This window comes from Callospermophilus lateralis, chromosome 5 (assembly GCF_048772815.1).
Source record: "Callospermophilus lateralis isolate mCalLat2 chromosome 5, mCalLat2.hap1, whole genome shotgun sequence".
In the NCBI taxonomy this organism is placed as follows: Eukaryota; Metazoa; Chordata; class Mammalia; order Rodentia; family Sciuridae; genus Callospermophilus; species Callospermophilus lateralis.
This window is the reverse complement of record NC_135309.1, coordinates 99,909,516-99,934,763: the sequence shown is the minus strand read 5'-3', so window position 1 is coordinate 99,934,763 and position 25,248 is coordinate 99,909,516. Positions and strand designations below refer to the sequence as shown.

General features: G+C 33.6%; 1 protein-coding gene across 2 annotated transcripts in view; it reads right to left on the bottom strand.

Moving 5' to 3' along the window:
* Edil3 (EGF like and discoidin domains 3) overlaps nt 1-25,248 on the bottom strand; it is a 395,904-nt gene that overhangs the window by 169,948 nt on the left and 200,708 nt on the right. For both annotated transcript variants that reach the window (XM_077109390.1, XM_077109391.1), the window contains one exon: nt 625-738. In XM_077109390.1, coding sequence (XP_076965505.1) covers nt 625-738 — 114 coding nt within the window. The remainder of the gene's footprint in view (nt 1-624; nt 739-25,248) is intronic.

The following is a 25,248-nucleotide window of genomic DNA, read 5'->3' as shown; positions in this document are numbered from 1 at the left end:
AGCCCTGTTACTACTTTTAGCCTCCTTTTTTTTTTATTTTTAAGGAGATTAAAACTTTCTGCCTCTTTTTAAACATTTCACACAAATTATTGTCCTGACATTTGATAGACTATCTCAAAATGTGACTGTGTTAGGCTTCCAAGAAGACAAATAAATTAAATATAAAATCCTTGCTGATGTAAGGGAGGCCAACTAAATCCTTCTTTATCTCTACCTTTATTTGTGATAGAGGCTCTTTGGTTCCAATGTCTATCAAATCCAAAGTAACCACTCTGTTGGTACTGATCTAGGTTATACACACTTTCAAAATCAAAATGGGATTATTTGGAAAAACAGATTTGAGTATCTTCAGGACTGTTGCCATTCTTTTCTGACCACAATGCTACTCCTCTGCATACTGTGAACTGGAAAATATGTGTGTGCTAATAATATTATGTCAATAAATATTGAATGTGCCATTTTGACCAATTATGAACTCTGAAAGGAATGGTATTGATTTTGGCCAGATTCCATAATAAATGAAGGATACATAAATAAAATCATTCATGTATGTGTATGTATATATCCACATATGCATATAAATGGATATACATATATAATATATATACACATAAAAATACTTACTATATTGACAATTTCTTCCCATAAATTCTCCTGGGCACTCACAGGAATAGTTAGCAACAAGGTCCGTACATATACCACCATTTTTGCAAGGTTCAGCTTCACATTCATTTATATCTAAGGAAACAAGAATAAAGGAAGAGGGTTATTGGTAAAAAAAATGATTAGATATTAGAAGGTTTTAGACATTTCAAATTAAAAAGTCTGAGTGATGCTATATCCTTTGGTGTTTGTACTTACACACGTCAGTGATACAAATTATGCTTAAACCAACAGTTCATTAAAATCAAATTTAATCAATTTCAAATAGAATTGAAAAATCCAGATGAAGGATCAACAGAACTAAACCATTCTCAAATTCTAAAAATACATATGAATAGTTTGGGGAAATATTCAGTATATCCTTAGAATTAAATCAAACAAATTAACCTTCATGGAGAGATGAATTGGTTTTACTTATAAGATCTAGAAACCACCCCACAGCAGCTGCCAATTAACACTGTCTCATTTCATCTTAATTCATTAAAATTCTAACTGACGGAGATGTTTTAGTTTTTAAATAGTTTGCCTTTGATGAATACGATGAGAAGCAAATTAGAGTTAATCACTAAAGCTCATTACATGCAAAGTATAATAAATGTAAATGATGATCACTTCCTAATCTCATTCAAGAGTTTCTAAAGTTAGGATGACTAAGGGGACTTACCTTTCATATACCATTATCACACATGATACAAAACCATACGTAATAACATTCATCAAATTATACTAATTTCCATGCTAATTTTAGACAACAGAGAAAATGAATATGAATTGAATGCAAAAGGGAAAAATGACTAATTGAGTCAAATATCAATCACTGATATTTCCAAATAATTCCCTGTAGTACAACACAGGGTTCTGTAGAGCTAGTAAGGTAGGTGGAGAGTAGGCTGCTCTCTCATCTCTTTTTCCTCCTATCATCTACTCCAGTCAACTCCCTGTTGGTCCTGAATCTGATAACTCTGTTGCTGTTTTATGTTTAACCAGTTTAAGACATAAACAGTTTTAGTTAGTAGTCCTCTAGGTATATGCCTTTCACCCTTCCCCTAGTCAGATGGCAAACTTTCCACATGCAGCTCCTGTACTCCCTGTTCTTTGTACTCCTGAAATATTACACTCTACTTGAAGACCACTGGTGCCCATAAGTGTTTCCTGCTACACTTCTAGCAAAATAATAGAAATAGTGACATGTGCAACCTAAAAATATAGTTTAGATTTAATGTGCCTTCTGATCAACTATATTAAAAGGTGTATCTGAAGTCCTAGGTTATCACAGTTGCTTAAAGCAATTTGATCACTAAATTATCCCCTCAAGACCAAACAAGGAAACAAGTACCAATTTCTGTCTTCTAAACACTATCCCCTCCTGAAAATTGAGTTTGTCACATTCCCATTCATGGTGCACTATTGAAAGTGAGGTCTTATATTCCTTAAGCGAGTCATGACTTTCTCTGAAGGCAGCTCTTTTTTGTTGTTGTTTTTAGGTGTCCCAAACTGAAAGCAGAGATAATTCATGACTATGTTGAAAATAATCTCAATAATTTCAGTATTCAGAAATGCAAAATACAATAAATGTAGGATCTGACAATGTCTAAAAAGAACTGTGTGCTGAAAATTATGACAAGCTCTCAAATATTTGATACTGAAACTCTCCTGAGAGAGAGGAGAGGGGAGGGAGGGAAGGAAAAGAGAGTAAAAAGAAGGGGAAAGAATGAACCTAAGTCATTTCTTCACTTTTCTAGCTGATGAAATGTTCAATTCTTCTTGTTATTATCAAAACTTCAGTTACTCTAAGTGGCATGAAAATCTCTGTGTTATTTATTTTGTTGGAATTCAATTTAAGACAATGGCAAAGTTTGCTTACTTTGGAACATGCCCACTATGCCTTTTCCTAGACCACATTTCCTGTAATTTGTTTTAGATAAAAACATGTTATGGCTGATAAATTAAATCTTCATTTCTCAGAAAAAGCATTTCCTTATTTTATGAAGCTATTCATAAAAAGGTTATTTGTTTACATATGCATATAGAAGAAACTGAGTACTGATGCCTGAAGAACACATAGGGAATATATCTTGATTTTCACCTTGAAGGAAAGTTTTAATCAGGATTAATAAGGACAAGTTGGACAGTGTGGTGTACTTCCAAGCAGGGAACTGGAATTGATGACAACTTTGAAGATCTGATGGTCGGTTTAGATACATGAATAGTCCACTTTGGAGCAGAGAATGTGAGGGGGAGTATTGACATCCCAAGTCTGAAGATGCAGGAAAGGGATCAAATTACAATGAACCCTTAGCTCCAGTGGAAGGAATTGCAGTTTGTCTTTTGGCACTGAAGAGGTGGAGCAGGATAGGAGGATATCCCCTTTATCCTCCTGCTTTAGAAGGACCCAGTGAGGCCATAGTGAGATAGACTTGAGAAATGAATAGAAGGCAGGAGAGAAACCTACACTAGATTTGGTGTTAATAGTACAAAATATGACTTAGTACTCAGGTAAAAAGCCCTAAGAAATTTCTCATTTTAAAAATGAAATACATCATGACCAAAATCAAATCCAACTCTTGCCCCTTTGAAATCTTAGTAGAACGAAGTTCCCTAGTCAATAATGTGAGAACAACCAAGAATTTTATGTACTGTTATTAATATGCAGACACAGTTGTTCTTCTCTAAATCATTCATGTCTTTACACAATAGATAGTGTTTAAAAATATGTGAATGTGCATCTAGGACAAATCAACCTTTGAACCTTTTAGCTATAGGTCCATAAGACAAATTTAGAGTCATCAACAAGCAAGTTATAATTAAGGAATTCTGGTTCCAAAAAAATCAAGAGTTAACACCTTTAGCCAGTGTTAACATGAGGTGGAGTGAATTGGAATTACATTTGCTGAAGTGGAAAGGCTTTATAGACATACTTAATTTAAGTTAAAAAATAACCTCTTCATTGTTTAAATATTCACTTTGCAATGTTTATTTTTAAAACTCAAACTACTTAAATCTAAATTTATAAAATGTAAATGTTATTTTAAATGAATTATATATATTCTTTAGTTCAGTATCATATTTAGCAAAACATTTTTACATGTGTACATATCCAGTAACATGCGGGCTCAGAGAACATATGCAAATTACAGAGAGGCATTTATATATTAGTATAATGCAATTCTTTCAGCAGTAAAGGCTATTCACACTGTGATTAACACTGCAAGCAATCTAAATGGAAAATGACCTCAATTTGTATAAATCATGCTTAATTAAAGTCTTATAAATGTTCACACACTATAATGTAATGAAATGAAAATTAAACATCTTCATAATAAATTGTACATATTTGTTTTTGTCACAGATCAAGTCATTATAATTTCCAGGAAAAAAGGGCCATATCTATTCTAAATATAGTGGAATACAGAAGAATATTTTTTAAATGTTAGAACGATTTCACACAGTAGTCCTATATTTAAGAATTTCTATATTTAATCAATCTTATAGCTCATTTGTAATAATAGTAATGATAGTCTTAAGGTCTGAAGGTCAATGGGTATACTTATTTCTTTGGAAGTTTACTTAATATACATCTGCATTCAGAAAATTATTTACTTATGCGTTGTCTTTGTTCTGGAATTTTGTCAAACCCAATATTGTGCAAATTATAGCCCAAAGTCATGACTTGCAACAGCAGACTGTCAAAAAATTTTTTTGAAGTCAAAATTGAATTGCTTGTTTCTTATTTGGGTCTTTGAAAAGCAAGGCATAATCTTTGCTATGGAAAACATTTTGCTTCTTTTCAGAGAATTATATTTAAATATGCATTTATCCCATTCTTCCTTCGACTGCATGATATCTAGACTAATTCTCTGGAGCCTCCTCTAGAAATTAAAACAATAATAATAATAATTAACCAATTAATCAGCTAATTAATTCATGACTTTTTCTCTAAGTCACCTTTGTACTAGGATCACAGCAGTTTTTATTCTTGGGTTATCATTGTCTTAATTCTTCCTTGAATTCCCTCAGAACTCCTAAGTGGATGCTGAAATCCTAGTAGTTGAGGTACATTTCCTCTTTCAGCTTGGCTTACAATATTTTAAGTATTGAATACCTTTTACACTAGGATAGCTAAACCTCTGGGAACAGAAGTCCATTTAACCTTTCTGTCAGTCAATCTATCCTCTTATCACACCCAAGTATGTACCAAGCCCCAACAGCATCAAGAAGTAATACTTTGAGTGTTATGGTTTAAACAAAGGTGTTCTCCCAAAAGCTTATGTTTAGCCAATTTTGAAAGAATTTTCAGAGGGAAATTATTGGTTATAAGAGTCATAAGCTAATTAGTGGATTAATCCATTAATATGGATTTACTGTGTGGTATCCTTGGGCAGGCAGGGTGTAGCTGGAGGATGTCGGTCACTTGAGGCATGCCTTTGGTGTTAATATTTTGTCCCTGGTGATTGGAGCTATCTCTCTGCTTCCTTGTTCCCATATTCTGAGCTGCTTCCCTCTACATGATGTTCTGCCTTGCCTTGGGCCCAGAGCTACGGAGTCAACCTTTTGTAGACTGAGAAATCTGAAACCATGAGGCAAAATAAACTTTTCCTCCTTTATCTTGGTCAGATTTTTGGTCACATAAATGAAAAAGCTGAGTAAAGCACTGAGACTTTGGCTTAGCACCTTGTTTTGATACTAAAAGGACACCACTGCAGCATGTTTTTGCTTTTTTTTTTTTTTCCATTTTGCAAAGATATGATTTCTTGGTTTCCTTATTCTTTCTCTTGGGTTATCTTTCCCTGCAATATTGTTATTGACTGCTAATTAACTGGTGAAAGCTTATTTTCAAGGGTCTACTATTTTTGATCCTTAACAACACATCTTCCCTGAACTCCCCATTAGCTGTTAAATATTATCCAGACCTCCTGTGAGTGATTACCTTTAAAGTTTGACCTTTAATTTTTTTTTTTTTTACTTATCTAAAGCCTATGGTTTTTCATTTTCTCTTTTAAGTCTGAATGACTTTATGATGAATTTCTAGAATACTGTTCTTCCACTGTAATATAGAATGTAACTATGCCATAATCAGAATTACCTATAGAATTTCCCAGTCATTTCAGGAACAAGTTCAGTATATTTTTCATCTCATAAACTTGAATTCCCTTTTGATATAGCTTTGTTCTATGTTACCTGTCATTTATTTTTCAGTATCAAATTAAGATCAACATTCTCCAATCACATCAGTACACGTGTAATATTTTTATAATGACTTGTTGGTAACTTTTACTTACTAAGAACAGTAAGGTAACAAAAGTTCCAAATCCAAGAGATATTCACCTATCACCTCTTTCAAACAAAAGAGCTGTATTCTCTGCCCATCTCTCTCTTGGCATCCTAGCACTTATTTTAATATCTCAATTTTGATGCAAATGCCTTTTCTATTTGTATCAAAGTGGTATCCATTCCAATTCTTTGGAATACTTCCACATAAAATTATTTTATTAAGGCTTAAGGCTTATTTGCTTATAATCAGATATTTGGCTGGTGAGATAAGACAGCTGTTCCAAGGTACTTGTAAAGCCAAAACCAGCTGAGAAGCAGGTTAAGGAAGGGATAACTGAGAGGGGTTGTGATGTCTCCATAATTGAAATATTTGATGACTTGAGGGCATTCCTAAATAAAAGCATACAATATAAGCAAAAAAAAGAAAAAATCAAACAAAACAAGAAACCCAAATGCATCCTTCACTGAAAATTTTCATTAGAGTGCAAACTGTCTTCAGGGATGTGGGCATGCAGCATAATGACTTGTCCACAGTAAATATTTGTCGATTGGTAAGAATGAACCGGGAATATTGGAGATGCGTAGACCTAAGTACTATAACAAGGAGTTCACTGATTAAGATTGGGAAAGCAATTAGGGATCTAGCCTCTTTCTAAAGGCATTATATTAGGGAAATAATGGAAATTGAGTAATTTTTTTTTCAATTGATGTGAACTGAGTGACTTCTCTTTTTGAAATCAGAAAAGTCACACAAAATATGTCAGAGAAATATTTCAAATGTCTTTCTTTTGTAATAATATGGCATCTCATGCATGATATAGCATGTGTTATGTATTTCAATATTTGTCTCAAGATGTAGCATACCTACATAATCAGAACTTCTGATTCTTGTGTGAAATGGAGGTAAACATGTTATTTTAAAAGGAGTTCAGGTGATGCTGAAGGATAAACCAGGTTAGAAAATGTTGAAAAGAACTTCTTCTTCTTATGAAGTTCATTCTTGCACTCATCCATCAATTTATCTATCCATCTATCTAACCACCAGTCAGTCCTTCCATCCATCCATCCATCCATCCATCCATCCATCCATCCATCCTTCTTTGGTTCTGTGCTAGGTACTCAGAATGCAGCTAATGATTTATATGTCATGGTCCCTTATTTTTTTACTACCTTACAGCTGACTAAATATAGAAGGGAATAAATAATTAGCTGCAGTGCAAAATGATAAGTGCTACACAGTAAAATGCAATCCCTCAAAACAACTCCAAATATTGGAAACTAAATTGGTTTTGCAGGCAAGGAAATGTTTAGTTTTGCAGTTTAGTAGAATTAGGAAAATTGTGGGGGGTATTCTCTTATATATACTATACTCTATGAATTATTTTTCTCCATGAACATGTGCTTCATTATTATTCATATCAGCAATCTGTAGGTCTAAGTGTGACTTCTCAATATCTCATTGTTCTTTGATCAAAGTATGAAAAGCATATATTCCCTGGTTCCCTACTTTTATTATGGTATATTATCACTTATTCATTTTTGCACTTTCTAGTGCCTTATCCAAAATAAATCCCTCCATCCTATCTGCTGAACCAAATTATTTCACTTGCTCCTCTTTCTAGTTTTAGCAGTCAACTTTGATTAACCATTCTGAATTTTTTATAGAGAATTATCACAAACCCTTAACAGGATAGGTGAAATGGGATTCATATTGGAAGCAAAGCTCTGATTCATATAATCTGCCTTCATCCTTTCATTCACTCTTTCAGTTATTAAAATTCTATGAGCACCATCTATGAATCGGGCACTAAAATACATAATTGGGTGCATCAGTGAATTGGAATGGTTCCTGTTCTAAGAGACAGCATTTCTACCCTTTTATTTAGGAAGGAGATAATTATAATGCTATATAGTGAAATATATGCCTTAGAGTATTAAGCACAAAATGTTCTGTGATTATAGCAGGGAACTTTGTCTACAGGAGATGTGGAAGATTGTTTGAAGGAGGTAATAACTGTGGATGGTGTTTAAAGAATGAGCTGGAGCTTTTTTTTTAAGATTGTTAAATTAATAAAGAACATAAAAGCACACAATGTTTTCTGAAAGAACTGAACACCTTAAGTGTCTAGGGCATGTAATTTGACTGTGGGGAGGGGACATGGATTACAGGGGATCATGGTTACTAAGAAGATAGGAACCAGATTTCGGCTTTATAAATCAAGTTAAGAATTTTAAACTTTATTCCTGTGTACTGGGGAGTTAATAAAGAACTTAACAAATGTGGAATGGGGCATGATTTTATACAAATGTTTGTTTTAGAGAGCTCATTAATGTACTCTAGAATTACATTTTTTTGGCAACATTTTGGAAATGTATGCTGAGTCTATATAACTTGGGTTTTGTATGATCTAGTGTGTTTGGATTTTTAAGGTGGTTTGGAAATTGCATATAGACTTCCTAATATTTAGGGTTGCTACATAAAGCAAATAAAAACAGAGGATACCCATGAAATATTTGTGATATGCTTACAAAAATTAGTATGAACTTGAAATTCACATTTACCTTGGCATCTTGTATTTTATTCAGGAACTTTATTTAAATTGTCAACTAGAATGTGATTTGCTCATGTTTTATTTCTTTTTCTTTCTATAAGCATTTTAATTTTTAGCATATGGTCATGTTTTCCATTTTGTATTTTCATCAGACTCCAAGGAAAACCACCTACAGCAGAAAATCCTTCATAACAAAGAATTTTCCCTAGGCGCTTGCTCAAACTAAAATTTGTTGCTTGCATTCTGTAAAGAATTTCATAATCTTTTGAGTTTACCTCTATGGAATCTCTAATAATAACAGTATGGCCAAACAGCACTTCAGGATAAAAGCTGATTGATAACACTTAGCACAACCCCAGAGTTACAATTTCTGATCTACATACCAAACATTATGGTAAGCCTTTTATATGTATTAGTGCATGCTATGAACTAGTTACTGTTATTATAATTCTTTAGGAGATGAAGGAAGAAAGGGAAGAGAGACAGAATGGGAGAGGTTATTAGCTCCTTTTCCAGCAGGGGATTAATGTCCAGGATATGCAAAGAATCAAAAAATCTTAACACCAAAAAAGCAAATAACATAATCAATAAATGAACAAAAGAACTAAACAGATACTTCTCAAAAAAGAAAGAAAGAAAGAAATACAAACAGCTTGCAAATAGATGAAAAAATCTTCCAGATCCCTGGGAATCAGGGAAATGCAAATTAAAAACTACATTGAGATTTCATCTCACATCAGTTTTAAAGGCAATCATTAAGAATACAAATAAAAATAAATGCTGTTGAGTATATGGGGAAAAACACACTAATACATTGTTGGTGAGATTGCAAGTTGGTATAACCACTCTGGAAAGCAGTATGGAGATTCCTCAAAAAAGTAGAAATGGAAACACCATACAATCATGCTCTTCCACTCCTTGGTGTGTATCCTGAAGAACTCAAATTAACATACCACAGAAATACAGGTACACCAATATTTTTAATAGTGCAATTCATAATAACCAACTTATGCAAATGGCACAGGTACCTATTAACAGATAATGGATAAAGAAGAGACTCTGCATCTAATAGAAGAAAACGTTGGCCCTAATCTCCATCTCGTGGGGTCGGGCTCCAAATTCCTTAATAGGACACCAATAGCACAAGAGTTAAAATCAAGAATCAACAAATGTGACATATTCAAGCTAAAAAGTTTTTTCTCAGCAAGAGAAATAATAAGTGAGATAAATAGGGAGCCTACATCCTGGGAACATATTTTTACCCCTCACACTTCAGATAGAATGCTATAAAGAACTCAAAAAGTTAAACAACCAAAAAACAAATAACCCAATCAACAAATGGGCCAAAGATCTAAACAGACACTTCACAGAGGAGGATATACAATCAATCAACAAGTACACACACAAAAAAATGCTCACCATCTCTAGCTATCAGAGAAATGCAAATTAAACCACTCTAAGACACCATCTCACTCCAGTAAGAAAGGCAGCCATTATGAAGTCAAACAACAAGTGCTGGCAAGGATGTGGAGAAAAAGGTACACTTGTACATTGCTGGTGGGACTGCAAACTGGTGCAGCCAATTTGAAGGGCAGTATGGAGATTCTTTGGAAAGCTTGGAATGGAACCACCATTTGACCCAGCTATTCCCCTTCTTAGACTATACCCAAAAGAACTAAAAAGAGCATACTACAGGGACACAGCTACATCAATGTTCATAGCAGCACAATTCACAATAGCTAGACTGTGGAACCAACCCAGATGCAATGGATCAAAAAAATGTGGCATTTATACACAATGGAATATTACTCAGCATTAAAAAATAACAAGACCATGGCATTTGTAGGGAAATGGATGGCACTAGAGCAGATCATGCTAAGCGAAGTTCGCCAATCCCTAAAAGACAAATGCCGAATGTCTTCTCTGATATAAGGGAGGTGACTCAAAACAGAGTAGGAAGAAAGAGCATGAGAAGAAGACTACCATGAACCAAAGAAAAGAGGAGGGAGGGAAAGGGAGGGAGAAGAGGAATTGCACAGAAGACGGAAGGAGACACTCATGGGTCCACAAAATACATATATGATGGTGTGAGGGGGAAGGGAAGAAAAAGAGAGAGAGAGAGAGAGATAAGTGTCACAGTAGAATGAGTACAGAATAGTGATGGGAGGGGAGGGATGGGGAGGGGGGATAGGGAGGATAGCAGAATACAACTGACACTAGTATTGCTGTATGTATACACATGGATGTATAACCAATGTGATCCTGCAATCTGTACACGTGGAAAAATGAGAATTCATACCCTATTTGAATCAAATGTATGATATGTCAAGATCATTGTATTGTCTTGAGCAACTAATAAAAAAAAAGAAAATGTGGCATGTATATACAACGGAGTTTCACTCACACATAAAGAAGAATGAAATTATGTTATTTGCTGGTAAGTGGATGAAACTGGAGATCATCAAGCTCAGTGAAATAAACCAGATTCAGAAAGTCAAGGGTCAATTATTTTTTCTCATATGCAGAATCTAAACCAAAATAAGAGGGAAAAAAGAAGGGACCATCCTCATGAAAATAGATATCTGTGGAGTAAAGGAAGGGGATTGAGGGGGAGTGAGAAGGAATGGGAAGAGGGAGGAATTCTGGAATGAAACTGACTAAATAAGGCTATGTACATATATGAATAGGCTTCAGGGAATTTCATCCTTATGTATATCTATACAACACTAATTTTTAAAACTATAAATAAATAGAAGGAAGATCAATAGAGTAGAGAACAGGAAGTTAGTAAGAGAAGGGAAAGAGGAAGTATGGGTGACTAAAGTGAAGCAAATTATAGTTTATGCTTGCTTGATTATATGAAAAAAGAACTCCAAAAGTATAATGCACTAATAAAGACATAAAAAAATACAAATATATTTCTCAGAGTAATACTGGTGATAAAACTGAGATCAAAACTCAGATCATTTGTCTCTAAAGTCTGTGTTATTCATCAGTGTGCTTCATGACCACCAGGTCAGACTAGCATTCCTTCTCCACCAGTACTTCACATTTGCCTTCAAGGTACTGCATGCTAAGGGGAACACATAAGGGACACTCCACCATCTTTTTTTCAAGTTATCATCATAACCTAACAATATTAGTGTTTTTCTTCTAGGTCAAAGACTCCACTCCTCAAGTTTTAATTTGGAATACCCCCACCAAACACTTTATCATTCTTAATAATTTTCCTAAAATCTTGAGTGGACATTTGTTCTAACATTACTTTCCAAATCCACAACTGCTTTTCTATGTAGAAATGTATTTATTTGGATATTACATTCTTTATTACATGCCTCTTAGTTTTATATTTAGATAAAAAGAATACATTTGTCTTGAATTTTCCTTCTTTATAGGGGACAGGGATACATTTTATATTTATGTAATTAAAATAACTGTTTTTCCTGAGAGACAATCCACATAACATAAAAAAATCTTTATTTGAAAGATAACATTCATACAGAAAAGTATACAAAATAATAAATTAAATGAATAATTATTACGAGACAACCTGTGCAAAAAGTACCATAGTCAAGCACCAGAATCCTGCCAGAACATCACAAGTCCTCACACTCCCCTTCCATTCACAACTTCTCCTTCACCCTCACAAAGGTAACTAGTTTCCTGCATTTTATGGGGTTCACAGTTTTGCTCTTTGTATAGTTACAGTTTTGCCACTTAAATATATATTCCTAAACAGCATCTTTAACTTTTACCTGTATTTGCATGTCACAGTTAAAAGGCAGCTAGCTATTCAGTATGTACTTTTCTCTTTGTGGCTTCCTTCCCATCCCTGTTGCAGGAGGCCATGGGTTCATTTCAATTGTTGTATAGTTTGGCACTATGAAAATAGACAACAGGAATTTTTCTTTTCTAATGTTAATGGTCTTTGTGTTTTGGGAAGTAAAATTATCAGAGAATATGCTTATAAATGTCTCTTGATGCACAAATGTAGTGAATTTTTCCTGGTTATACTGAGGAATGAAATGACTGAGAAATAAAGATGCATCTATTCCACTTTAGGAGAGAATGTCAAACTGGTTTTTAAAGGGGTTGCAACAATTTTCACTCCTATCAGCAAGTTATTTCATAATGTTTTTGAAGATATGAGCTGTATGAAACCTGCAGGTAACCACTTATTTCATTTTACATGCATATTGTTAAGAAGAGAGGCATAACAGCAACATACCTTCTAAATATACATTTTTACCAGGAGGGACTTTTAAGGGGATGCTTTCAAACCCTCAATTTGCCAAACTAAATTACAACTTTATTTTCAAGGACCTTGATATTTGTAAATATAGATAGAAACTTATACTAAAAATGTTGAACCAAAGAAAATTTGCAAGTGATGTTACATTTAAAGAATAGGCAGTCACTGATACACATACAGTCACATATTAATATACACAGAAAAATAATTTTCCTCAACCCTTGAATTAACTTCCTAAAAAGAATGCTATCAATCAACTCTCACATACAGATACATGAAGATTCAGAGAATATAGAAAAAGAATATGTCAGGTTTCCACATTTGATATCTTTAAAATTTTGTGTTATAGCTATAATTAACTACAACAATGTTCCCAAGTGAAGAATTATATCATACTTTCAGGGCTACTGTGAAGAGCAAATAAGGTAATTGATGGTAAAAAAAATCTTTTCAACTTTGAAGACTATAAAAAGAACTAACTATCCATATTATTATGAGTTAAACCATATTCACATCATTCCATAGAATGTTTCTTGATTATGTCACTGGAGGAAAATACAGATAAATTTCTGGTGAGGCTTTAACATACACAGAAAATTCTACTTTGGGAGTATTGTCAGAGTCAATCATGGGGAAAATTTTTATAAACACTGTATGTAAAAGTGGCTCTGCCTTAGAGTGGAATGACCAACAAAATTGTAAAGCCCATAGAAATTCAACCCACTGAATGGGATAATTCAAGAAACACTCTTAATATGTCTCTTTTCAAAATGGTGACCTTTACTTAAAAAAAAATAGCTCATCAGTTCTCCATAAATTCTGGCAGATAGACCTCTGAGAGCTATACCTGGTAGATATAAATTATGGCTGGTAAATATAGAAAAGACTGCTTTTGAAACTCTTAGGCATTTCAGTCCCCATAAAAGTGAAAGAGCTGGCTGGTTAGATTTCTCTCATTTCAGAATCTCATCTACATAATATTAGGATATTTTGTGGGTTCCTGATTCCTGGCAGAGATAGAGGCAATGAAACATCTGCCACGGAAGAATCAGCTTCAAGCAACCAACTCATTACTCAGTGCCAAAAAGCACTGCTTACAAGCCATTGCTTCTTGTATTTTATTTTGTCTCCCATGTTCATTCTTAAGCATGCCAAATTGGCTTATTTTCTTCATTAAAAGTGATAATGTTGAAATTTGAGAGAAGTCTGTTTTTGGCCAAGACACTAGTACCAGGGACCAAATTTTTCAGGGAGGTTGCTCCTGCCTGAAAAACAATGTGTGGGAGACCACAATGTTCAAGATTGTGGACATTAAGATGTAAAAGACCACCATAAACCAAGTGACTTCTATCACTTACTGTCCTGAGAGGGATTTCAGACTATGGGATTAGGAGGAAGAATCCAAGTGGAGCCTGGTTAACTACCTGGGCTAAAGAGAATTGTGAATGTAAGTTAGTACTTCTACTGTGAAAATAGTATGGAGGTTCCTGAAATAAATAATAGTATTATTATATGACCCAGAAGTCCCACTACTGGTAAATATTCTAAAGAAACAAATTCAGTAGGTCAAAGAGACACCTTCATTCCATGTTCATTACAGCACCATTCAGAAAAGCTAATGAATGGAAGCAACATAAATATCCATTGACTGATTAATGGATAAAGAAAATGTGATATATTATACACACACACACACATACATACATATACATACATACATGCACACTCATACCATAGAATACTAATCAATTATGAAAAAGCGTGAAATCATATTCATGTGACATCATGGATAGAACTGGAGATCACTGTGTTAAGTGTGTTAAGTAAAGTGAGTCAGATGTAGAAAATCAAGTACCACACTGGCTCACTCAAATGTGTAACCTAAAATCATTGAAATCATAAACGTTGACAGTAGCATAGTAGTTACCAGAAGCTAGAGAGAGAAGTGTGAGGAATAGGCATAGATTGATGATGGATACTACGTTATAGTTAGACAGAAGTAAGAAATTCTGGTGTGCTGTTGTACAGTAGGGTGACTAAGATAACAATTATGTATTATATATATTTCAAAAAGCTGGAAGAAAGGATTTTGAATCCTTTCACCATACAAAAGAATGTTTGAGGAGATAGATATGTTTACCCTGATTTAAACATTGCATGATTTATATATGTGTTGAAACATCAAATGATACTTATGATACACATGTGTATGAAACATCAAACATACTTACGATACCCTATAAGTATGTAAAAAAAAAAAAACTTATGTTTTAATGTATCAATTAAAAAAAATTTTGTAGTACTTGGGTTCAAACCTAGGAGCTTGTGTATGTTAGGCAAGCACTCTATCACAGAGTTATACCTGCCTCCAATATATTGAATTACAAAACAAGGAAGATGAGAAAGAGCTGTGAGTCTAAAGAGGTCACGGAGACTATGGTTTATAGGATAGAATAATGTTACAGGCAATGACTACCCAGAGAGAACCCACAGAGATCTGGGGGGCATGTCCTAACGTTGGAGTGTCCGTCATTCATTTAGGAGAACGCTCCTAAGCACTGGCTTTTGAGTGACCTATTGGTGAGAGACCCATCTGAATTGACCAGAGGGAACAAGAGTTGCAGCTCATTCTGGGTCAGGAAAATGACAGTCCGCCACTCAGCCTGGAAAAGCAACGAACATATGCAGTTGGGCAGAAGACAAGGAAGGGTCTTACTTCAGTAGTGGGAAATAATAAGACTTGGACTAAATCCCCTAATTGGTCCCACCTCAAACATCTAAAGCAAGACCATAATGATCAAGCTGTTTCCATGTAAGGAAACTAAATGAGACTACTAAATTGAAGAGAATATATAGGACCACAAGGCAGCCAGCACTCAACAAGGCACATATCATGTCATGATCATTGAACCAAGATCAATAGGCATGCCAAAAATCAGAAGAAAATCTGTATGTTAGAATTAGCCAAAAAGAAAATTATAACTGTGTTTCAAATGTTGAAAGTGTTAGAGACATGGAAAATATAAAAGGAGAGCCAATTAAACTTGTAGAGATGAAATTACAATGCAATGCATAAAATTAAAAAATATATTAGAAGGGAATAAAGATAGTTTGGACACTTCAGAAGAAAAGATGTATGAATTTTTAGGAATACCACTAGAAAATGCACAAAGTAAAACAGAGAGTGAAAAACAAAACAAAACTAAACAGAAAACCTGTGCATTGGTGAGTTGTAGAACACAGGCAGATGACCTAAAATAGACGTGACTGAAGATTCTGAGAGGGAGAAGGAAAAACATATTTTAATAGGTAATACCTAAAATTTTTCCAAATATGATGAAAATTGCACTTGTAGATCAAAGAATCTTAACAAATGCTAAACACATGAAAAACACAGAACTACAGGAAGGTACATCATAATTTCAAAATATACAAAACTAATTCTCTAAATATATAAATAAATATGACTTTTCAATAAATGATGGGTATTTATATGTTAAAAAAAAAGAAATTTAAATAAGTATCTTACCCTTCACAGAAAATTCACTCAAACTAGATTGTAAACCATAACACAAATCCTAAAACTATTTCAAAAATCTAGAAAAATCATAAAAGAATATCTGTTTGAACTCAGTTTGGGCAAATATTTTGTAGGTCCATCAAAAGTGTGAATCAGTAAACACTGATAAACTGTACTTTGCCAAAATTATAAACTTGTGCTCTTTAAAATCAATTTTAAGTAAAACAATTTAAAGTGAATTCCAATTGCAGATTGGAAGAATATATTTGCAAATCAAATATCTAATAAAGCATTGTGTCTCTAACATATATGTAATTCTTACAGTTCAATAATGAGAAAACTACTGATCTGATTAAAATGGGGCAAAATATCTAAAAGTATATATTTAAGAATGGTCAATAAGGCTGGGATTATAGCTCAGCGATACAGTGCTTATCTCGCACATGTGAGGCACTGGGTTCAATCCTCAGCACCACATAAAAGTGAACAAAATAAATAAAGTAAAGATATTATGTTCATCTTAAAGTAATCTTTAAAAACAGAATGGTCAATAAACTTATGAAAAGATGATCAACATCATTTGTCATTAGAGTAATACAAATTAAAACCAAAATATCACTACACAACTATTACTATGGCTAAAATACCCATATCCCTGCTGATGAGAAAAAGGAGAAATTTAACACTTATGAACTGATGGTCTAATATAAAATAATATAATCAGTTTGGAAAATAACTTGACAGTTTCTCAAAATCTTACACATGTGTCTCTCCTTCAATCTAGCCCTTAAATCCACTCCTATGTCTTTACCCAGAACAAGTCAGAGTATGTCCACATAGACTTCTGCAGATGTTCATAACAGCTTTATCTACATTAGCTAAAAGCTTGTTGTTCATCAATTAGTGAACAGACAAACCAGCTGTAGCACATTCATGAAAATGTGCACTATCTATCCATAAGAAGGAATAAACTATTGATACCAGCAACATCATTGGAGGAGTCTCAGAATAATTATGCTGAATGAAAGAAACCAGACAAAAAGAATGCCATCTGATTCTATGTAAAATATCTAGAAATACAGCTAACCTGTAGTGACAGAACATAGATCAGTGGTGTGTGGGATGAAGTTACAGGGGCAGAAGGGAGGGATTACAATAGGGGCAAGAAAATGCTAAAGGTGAGACAATATTAACAAGGCTGCTAAAGAAGGAATTTCTTGAGGATTCTTTTGGTAATTCACATACTTACAAACTGTGAACACAGAACTACACACAAACAAACATGCCTATGCACGGTCACACATAGAACCGCAACCCACAGACAAAGCATGACAATAACTGACCCATAAAAATAATGAGGAGTATCAGCCTTTTCAAAGTAACAACAGAGAGGGTTCCCCTCCCCAAGATAAATTTTAACTAGAAGTAAGACCATTCAGTCCCAATGAAATGAGGCAGGCTGTATTGGAAAGACTTCAATAAAGCATACTAATAGGAGGAGCTGTATTCATAAAAATGACAAAGATACCTTTTTTTTTTTTTCAAGGCAGTTCTCCCACTGCTTTGCAGGTTACTTTCATCACTCAAGAAAAGATTTCCAAGAAGCTTTAAATGCAGATGAAGGAAAACATAACTGCTAGACTTTCTATTGCTTTTGTATTTTTGGTTTTAGATTGAATTCCTTTCTGGTACGATTGACTACAAGAAATCTAAAGTACATTAAAGTATAACAGTGGATAGTGAAACTTTTAAGTTTTCTGAGATAAGTTTATGAAATATATTGATGTGTATGTTTCCTGTGCTTTATGATTTATTTAAAAGACTTTAGTTTCCCTATAGGAACCATGAACTGATTTACTCTATGTCTCTTTGCTCCTATGAAAAGTACAACTTTCAAAAATATATATATCTGTGTAAGAGAAGACATTTATGATCAATTTCTCTTCATATACATTAAGATGGGACTCTTGATTCCATTAATACTCACCATGTAACTTTACATTGGAAAAGTAAGCCTTGAGGGCAATGATTTCCATCATATCCAGTGAACCTGATTAAAATAATTGGTTGTTTCCGTAACAAGTGCTTTGGCAAATGCTCCTTCTTCTGTTAGTGAGGAATGGGTTTTATTAGAAACTTCATTGTTATAGAAAGCTACTACAAGATTAATGTATAAAAATGAAGTTTAGTTCCTTTTAATAAAATTCAATGACTTGTGAATTAGACTAAGTATCAGTAAAGACTAAGTGTAAGTATAGCTCCATCCACTTAATTTGGCTATTTAATTTGGCCCTGAGTATAATGATTTTAGTTTATGGGGCATCTTACTTCCCCACAGTTATTAAACTTTCTACTGTTGTTCAGAGGACAAAGAGGACTTAATGTATCACAATTAAAAGAGCTACAGAGCCATCTTTAGAGATGATATTAATATTTTCCCAAAGTAGAATCCTTCCACAATGTACTGCAAAATTTAAAATCTTTGAGTTGACATGCAGTGATAGAGAAAACTTAAAAGTTTTTGATCAACTCATTTTACTAACTATGCAAATGGATTTTTAAAAAATCTGCGGGACAGTGTTCAGGTACTACCACTAAAACTGTACTAAATTCACATATTATGGAATTATAGAAATCATCATAGTTTTGTATAGTTAAGCATAAATTACATCTTATTTTCATCTGTTAAACACACATATATACACACATCCAGATCTACACACACATATATAAAATTCACACACATATATAAAATTCTGTGAGTTTGTACTTATTTACCTCATGGCTTTTATTCTATTTAATTCGTTATTTTCAATAGATAACTCACTATAAAAATGAGAAAATAATCCCCCCAAACCCTTCCTGCTATTAACCCCACTAAAATTTTAGTTATATAATTATTTTAGTATTTGCACTGATCTCCTTTCCAACCTTAAATACGATAACATATTTAAACTTACTGTTATGCTCATCAGCTTTAGACATTAAATCTGCTATGCTGCCCTTCACATTTCTTTCTTGCCTCTAAAGCTGTATTGCTATTTATCATTTGTGTTTTTACAAGTTCTGTTTCATAAATGTATGTCAGTCTTAACTAAAGCTACAATCACAAACCCTCTGTTCTTACTACAACAATATCTGTGTATTTATTTCTCAGACTTCTGAGAGTCATTGGGGCTGGTGGCCTGCAAACTAGTGTTTCACAGAGAAGATGGTTCTCCTGAGGTCTGTGGTCAAGTCTCCTCCCTGTGGGATCATCTGTGAGGTCTAAGCTGAAGGGGCAGCAACTATCATTTGTACCTCCAATGTGACAATAACAGAAGTTCAAACAAGCAAGTGAAATATGGGTGACTTACGTCGGCTTAGAAGTGACTTATTGTCTTTTGCTCCATTCAATGGCCAAATCATGACCTATCTCCAAACCCAAAGCCAACGGGTGAAGAAATGCATTCCTCCTTCACAGGATAATTTCAAAGTTATATGACAAAGAATGTAGACATAAGTTGGTGTGAAGAATTTGAGCAATAAAATCATCTGTACATTGATTCTTCAATAGTAGGGTTTATAACTGATGGCAAACATTAGCAAAAAAAAAAAAAAAAGGATATTTACCATACTATGATTTAAAAATTATTCTTCATTGTAGAATAAAGTATAAAAAATGTCCTTGTTTTTCACCAATAATGTATCAAACTATTGAGGTTATTTTAGTATCACAGTCAAATGAACTTTCTTTTAACATATTTTCTTAATTGTATTCTCTTAATTATGACTCATTTACATATTTGGCTTTATACAGTTTTTATTGCTTTTCCTGGAACATCAAATTATTTTTTTAAATACATGTTTCTGCACCATGTGATCATGATCTTTCCATATTTGAAGTGTATTAACAGTCTCTGGAAGAGTTGCCTTGAACTCTTTGACTTCTTGCTCTGAGTTGAGCTGTAAGCTACATCCTGGCATGTCTTTTTCTCTTTCCCCGGGTTTATTCTACTCTTCATTGATTCTATATTTCTTCTTCTTACATCCTCTTTTCATATGCCTTAGGACATTTTCAGGTAATTTTCATGAAAAAAAAGCAAGGAAAAGGTCATTTTGAGCCTTTGTCTTAAAAACTGCCACCATATTTGCATGAAATTTGCCTTCTAATAGAAGTCTAAGTTCAAATTCATGTATTCCCAGAAAGTAAATAGTACAAGAATTCATTTTCTTATCTTCTAGTGCACACAATTGCTACCTAGAATGTTTGAAGCCAATATAGTTTTTGCTTCAAGTTAACCTGTTACATCTTGTGATGGTATCAACTTGAATGGATTAAGAGATAAACAGATAAATGGTAAATCATTATTTCTGAGTACATCTGGGATCAGGTTTGCAGAAGAAATTGGAACTTTAACAGTAGATAGAGTAAGGAAGAGCCCTTCTCTATGTGGGCAGGCAAAACCTAGTTGTTTGAGGGCCTGGAGAAGACCCTAAAGTAGAGGAATGGTGAATTCTCTTTCTGCCTTCTTGAGCTGGAAGACCTTTATTCTTGTGCTTTGGAAATTAGGACTCCAAGTTCCCCAGCCTTCGGACTATGGGACTTGCATACCCTTCCCACCCAACTGATCCTAACCTTTTTGTCTTGGACTAATGGTGGCACTACTGAATTCCCTGGTTCTGAGGCTTTTGGACCAGAACTGAGCCATACAACTGGGATTCTCTGGAACCCTGAAAAACCTTATTTTCATAGGACCATAGAACTTCTCAGCCTCCCCATAATGATGTAAGCTAATTCCTCTAAAAAAATCCTGTCTACCTTATCTACTTATCTATGTAGATATGTCTTACTGATTATGTTCTCTCTGGAGAACAATAGCATCCATTTTTGGGGGGATTATGAGATTTTATCTACATACAGATTTCTTTTTTAAAAAATTATTTGTTCTTTTTAGAGAGACATGATAGTAGAAGTAGAATTTGATATATTTATATAAACATGAGGTATAACTTATACTAATTAGGATTCCAGTCTTATAGCTAAGCATGATGTGGAGATTCATTGTGATGTATTCATATATGGACATAGAAAAGTTATGTGAGATTCATTCCACTGTCTTTCCTATTCCTATTCCGCCCCTCTTCATTCCCCTCTGTCTAATCCATTGAACTTCTAGTCTCACCCACTCCTTATTATATGTTAGTATCCACATATCAGAAGACCTTTGATTTGGGGGATTGGCTTATTTCACTTAGCATGATAGTCTCTAGATCCATCCATTTACGAGCAAATGTCAGAATTCTTTAGAATTTGTTTAAAAATGTCTTTTGTCATTCACTGTGTCTGCACTCATGTATTTATTTCACACAAGGATTTAATTATTATTGCCTCCAATTTTTCTATTTTCTTATAAATAAAATATAGTTCTGTGTGGAATTTCTTAAATCAACAACCCATTGTCTATCAAGCATGTAACTCATATTTTCCATTTATTTATATTTTCATCTAAGTTTTTAAGGTGTCTCTGAATTTTACTTCTTACTATACTAAAAAATTCCTCCAATCCAATTTTTCATATTCACGAACTCTTTTTCAAAGTGGCATATTCTTGTTATATAAATATCCTATTTTCTTTATCTTTATAATTAAGATGTGTTGATGAGGTCTCTCTATTCCATGAACCATACTTTATTCCTCTTGCATCAAGTATTTTATGTATTCATTTTGGATTTTCTGTTTTGTGCAGTTTACCTTAAATGTCTGGTGAAGCTTAATTGTCTACTTATATATATATATATGAGAGAGGAGATTAAGAGATATTCTTAAATGATTTCTCTTCTTCAACACTTTTACGGGTTTATTTTCACCAACAGGCTTCTCCCCTGTATGAGAAGATTGACTGCCAATGCTTAGTCCAGGACCCATAGGCAGAGTGCAGATATCAAGGCTCATCCCATCTTGCAAGAGAAGATTCTCTTAGTGTTTTCAAATTCCACATTTGAAACCCAAGCTCATTCCTAGGAAACCTTAATTTTTTTTAGACAGAACTATTATAGTTTTAATGGTGAAAATTGTGCTGTTTTGGGAGAGGGCATACAGAGGGAAAGAAGGGGCAACCAGAGCAGCCATTTAAAGAAAGCTGTTAGTTGACTAACCTGATTTCTGTCAGGTCTCTTCTCTGAACTTAGCTAGGACCCGTTCTACTATGTGAAGAACAGCCTTGTCTCCATTTCAGACTTTGCTGTGTCAGGGATGTAGGCTCTGGGTGACCTTCTTTATTTATGACGTAATGGTCTCCCACACTCCTTCATCCAGGAAGATAAAGGTTCCTCTCACTGATTTTAGATCATTAAATATTATATTATCTTTATTTTATTTAGAATTCACTGTCACTTCAGTGAGCTTTCAGGGTAAAGAGATCAAAATACATATGTCCAATTTGGCTTATTAAACACACACATAACACACACACACACACACACACACACACACACAGAGAGAGACAATTCACTGTTCATCCTATTTTCAAACATTTCAAACAATGAAACTAAAATGTTCACTATTTATTCCAAGTTTCCTAATGGAGAGCCTTTTTTAAGACTTCAGATTCAACCTCTTACCACATTCCCTCTAGGGAGGCTACCAGCTCAAACAAACAATTTCTTCTGACTGCTCAGTAAAATTAAGAAGAGTGTATTTCCTGTGAGAGCAACAATCTTGGTCCTAAAGATTGTTAAGGAAAGCATCAAGAGAAGTTATTATGTTTTATATTTGGCATCCACTAGATAAAAATCTTTCTCTAGTATATATGCTTTTGAGACATCAGGCCAGAGTAGCATTGGCACATAGTATAGACAGAATGAGAAGGAGAGAGTAAATACTGGAGTTTCCTCCTTCTCCAGTATCATATTTATCAAAAATTTTTATGCCAGAAGTTAGTATCCATAATTTTTTAAGAAAATTTATTAGTAGAGAAAAATAGTTTCTTAAAAATATCAGAGACTATATCTTTCATTTTGTTTAAAGAGTATTTCTTTTACCTCTATTTTCACTTAAAGGTTACAAAAATCTCTATATAATATTTTAGCTTTTTCTTTAAAAAGAAGCAGGGGATTTACTCACATCATTGACTGTGAAAAAGTCTTACATATATTCCAGATGTGAAATGAGAAGCCCATTAAATAACATTCAAATCTTTCTAAAGAAACAAGATGGAGAAAAGGTTGGCGGTGGGTCATAGGATATAGAACCAAACTTTTCAAATTTTAAAAGAAAAATGTAAATTATACACATATAATGTTTGGCATTTTTGCAGATCAATTTTTAAAAACATAAATTCTGGTTCTATATTTTCTCAAAATCTATTTTTAGGCCCTTTTCGATCTGCCCACCATGTGCCCACAGAACTTAGTGTTCCTGATAATGATAGAGCTCCCAATCTGTCTGATCTTTGTAAAAAGTCTTTGGAGAGAATGATGGAGAAGAACGTGATGAGGATTTTTAATCTTTCTGAATACTTTATGGCAAATTTGCTTTTCCCTTGTAATTATTTCTTATACAGATGTATTATGAATTTAAAAATAAGATCATATAGAAAGCTAAATGCATAATTTACTAAATGCATAAATATTCAAGAGATAATTAAAATATAGCAATACTTCAGCCTTAGAACATTGAATATTTTGGTTCCAATGAAAGGGGATGTTCTGAAAATTTCTAGACAATGATAGCTAGAATATATTATTGAATAAAGAAGTGTTTCTATAACAAAGCAGCATGCTGCATACAATTAAAGCATTAGAACAGCATACAGACAAAACTGTTAGGCACAACAAGCTTCATTGAATATGAGGAAAGACATAAAAGAAAACGTTTATAAAAACCAGATGTCCTAATGATGGAAAATAAAAGTAAATTGAAATCTGACTGGTTTATAAATTTATCAATTATATTGGACAGAGTCAAGTAACATTTTGGCATTCTCATTTCACCACTCTCATCTAGCAATTCACAAGAATAGGCAATCTTCAGGGTCTTACAATGTACTTCTTAATTCTACAAGTGAACACTGCTCTGAGATTTTAAAGAATAATATCTGCACTAAAAGAAATTACAGTGAATAATGGGAAAATATCCAATTACCACTAGCAAAATAGACATACATATCTAAATATGTCTACTTTTATTTTACAGACACTTTCCCTGGATTATGCTACAAAATAGAATACCTGGGAATGGAAAGGACATTCAGAATCTCAGCAGAGATATACATGCATTACTGAAGCATATTTTTAAAGTGTTTCCAGCATGTACAAGATATATTTATATCCCTCAATTGCAGGGGGAAATTGAATAGTTAAAAATAGAAGAACATATAAATATAAAAATCTTTCATTTAATGTCTTGAAACCCTCTATCTAAGATGCTTACAAAAATTCTCACTCAAAAAAATTGTATTTGTGATGAATTCTTTCATTTACCTTTAGTTTTTGGAACTTTCAGGTTAGGGGATTCACTTTCATAATTCCATGCTTTTACATTTCAGTTCCATTCTCAACATATAGAGTATTGATCTAGTAATCATACTCCTTCAGATTTCTATTTTTTTATGTTCCCCCCAAACTCATTTATTACAAAATCCATAAAATCATTCCCTGTGGTGCCTATAAAAAAAGGAACAAACAGAACAATAAAATGAAACAATGTACATTTTTATTATGTTTTAATGATATCCTCATTGCCTGTACATGAAACCAAGTGGAAACATTTTGGCCACAGGCATCTCCAGAGATTCACTTTCTGCCATTCTGCAATACAAACTAATGGGTAGAAATTTCCATTAATAAAAATGTTGAAAGTCAGCTAGGTATTTATTTTAAATAAATAGTGAATTTTTGAGTTAACTCATCTTAAATTACTATAGGAGAGTAAGGGCAAAGACACAGCCATAGATATTTTTCCAAGGGCTTCAAATATCCCTTTGATTGAATCTTTATCTTTATGTTGT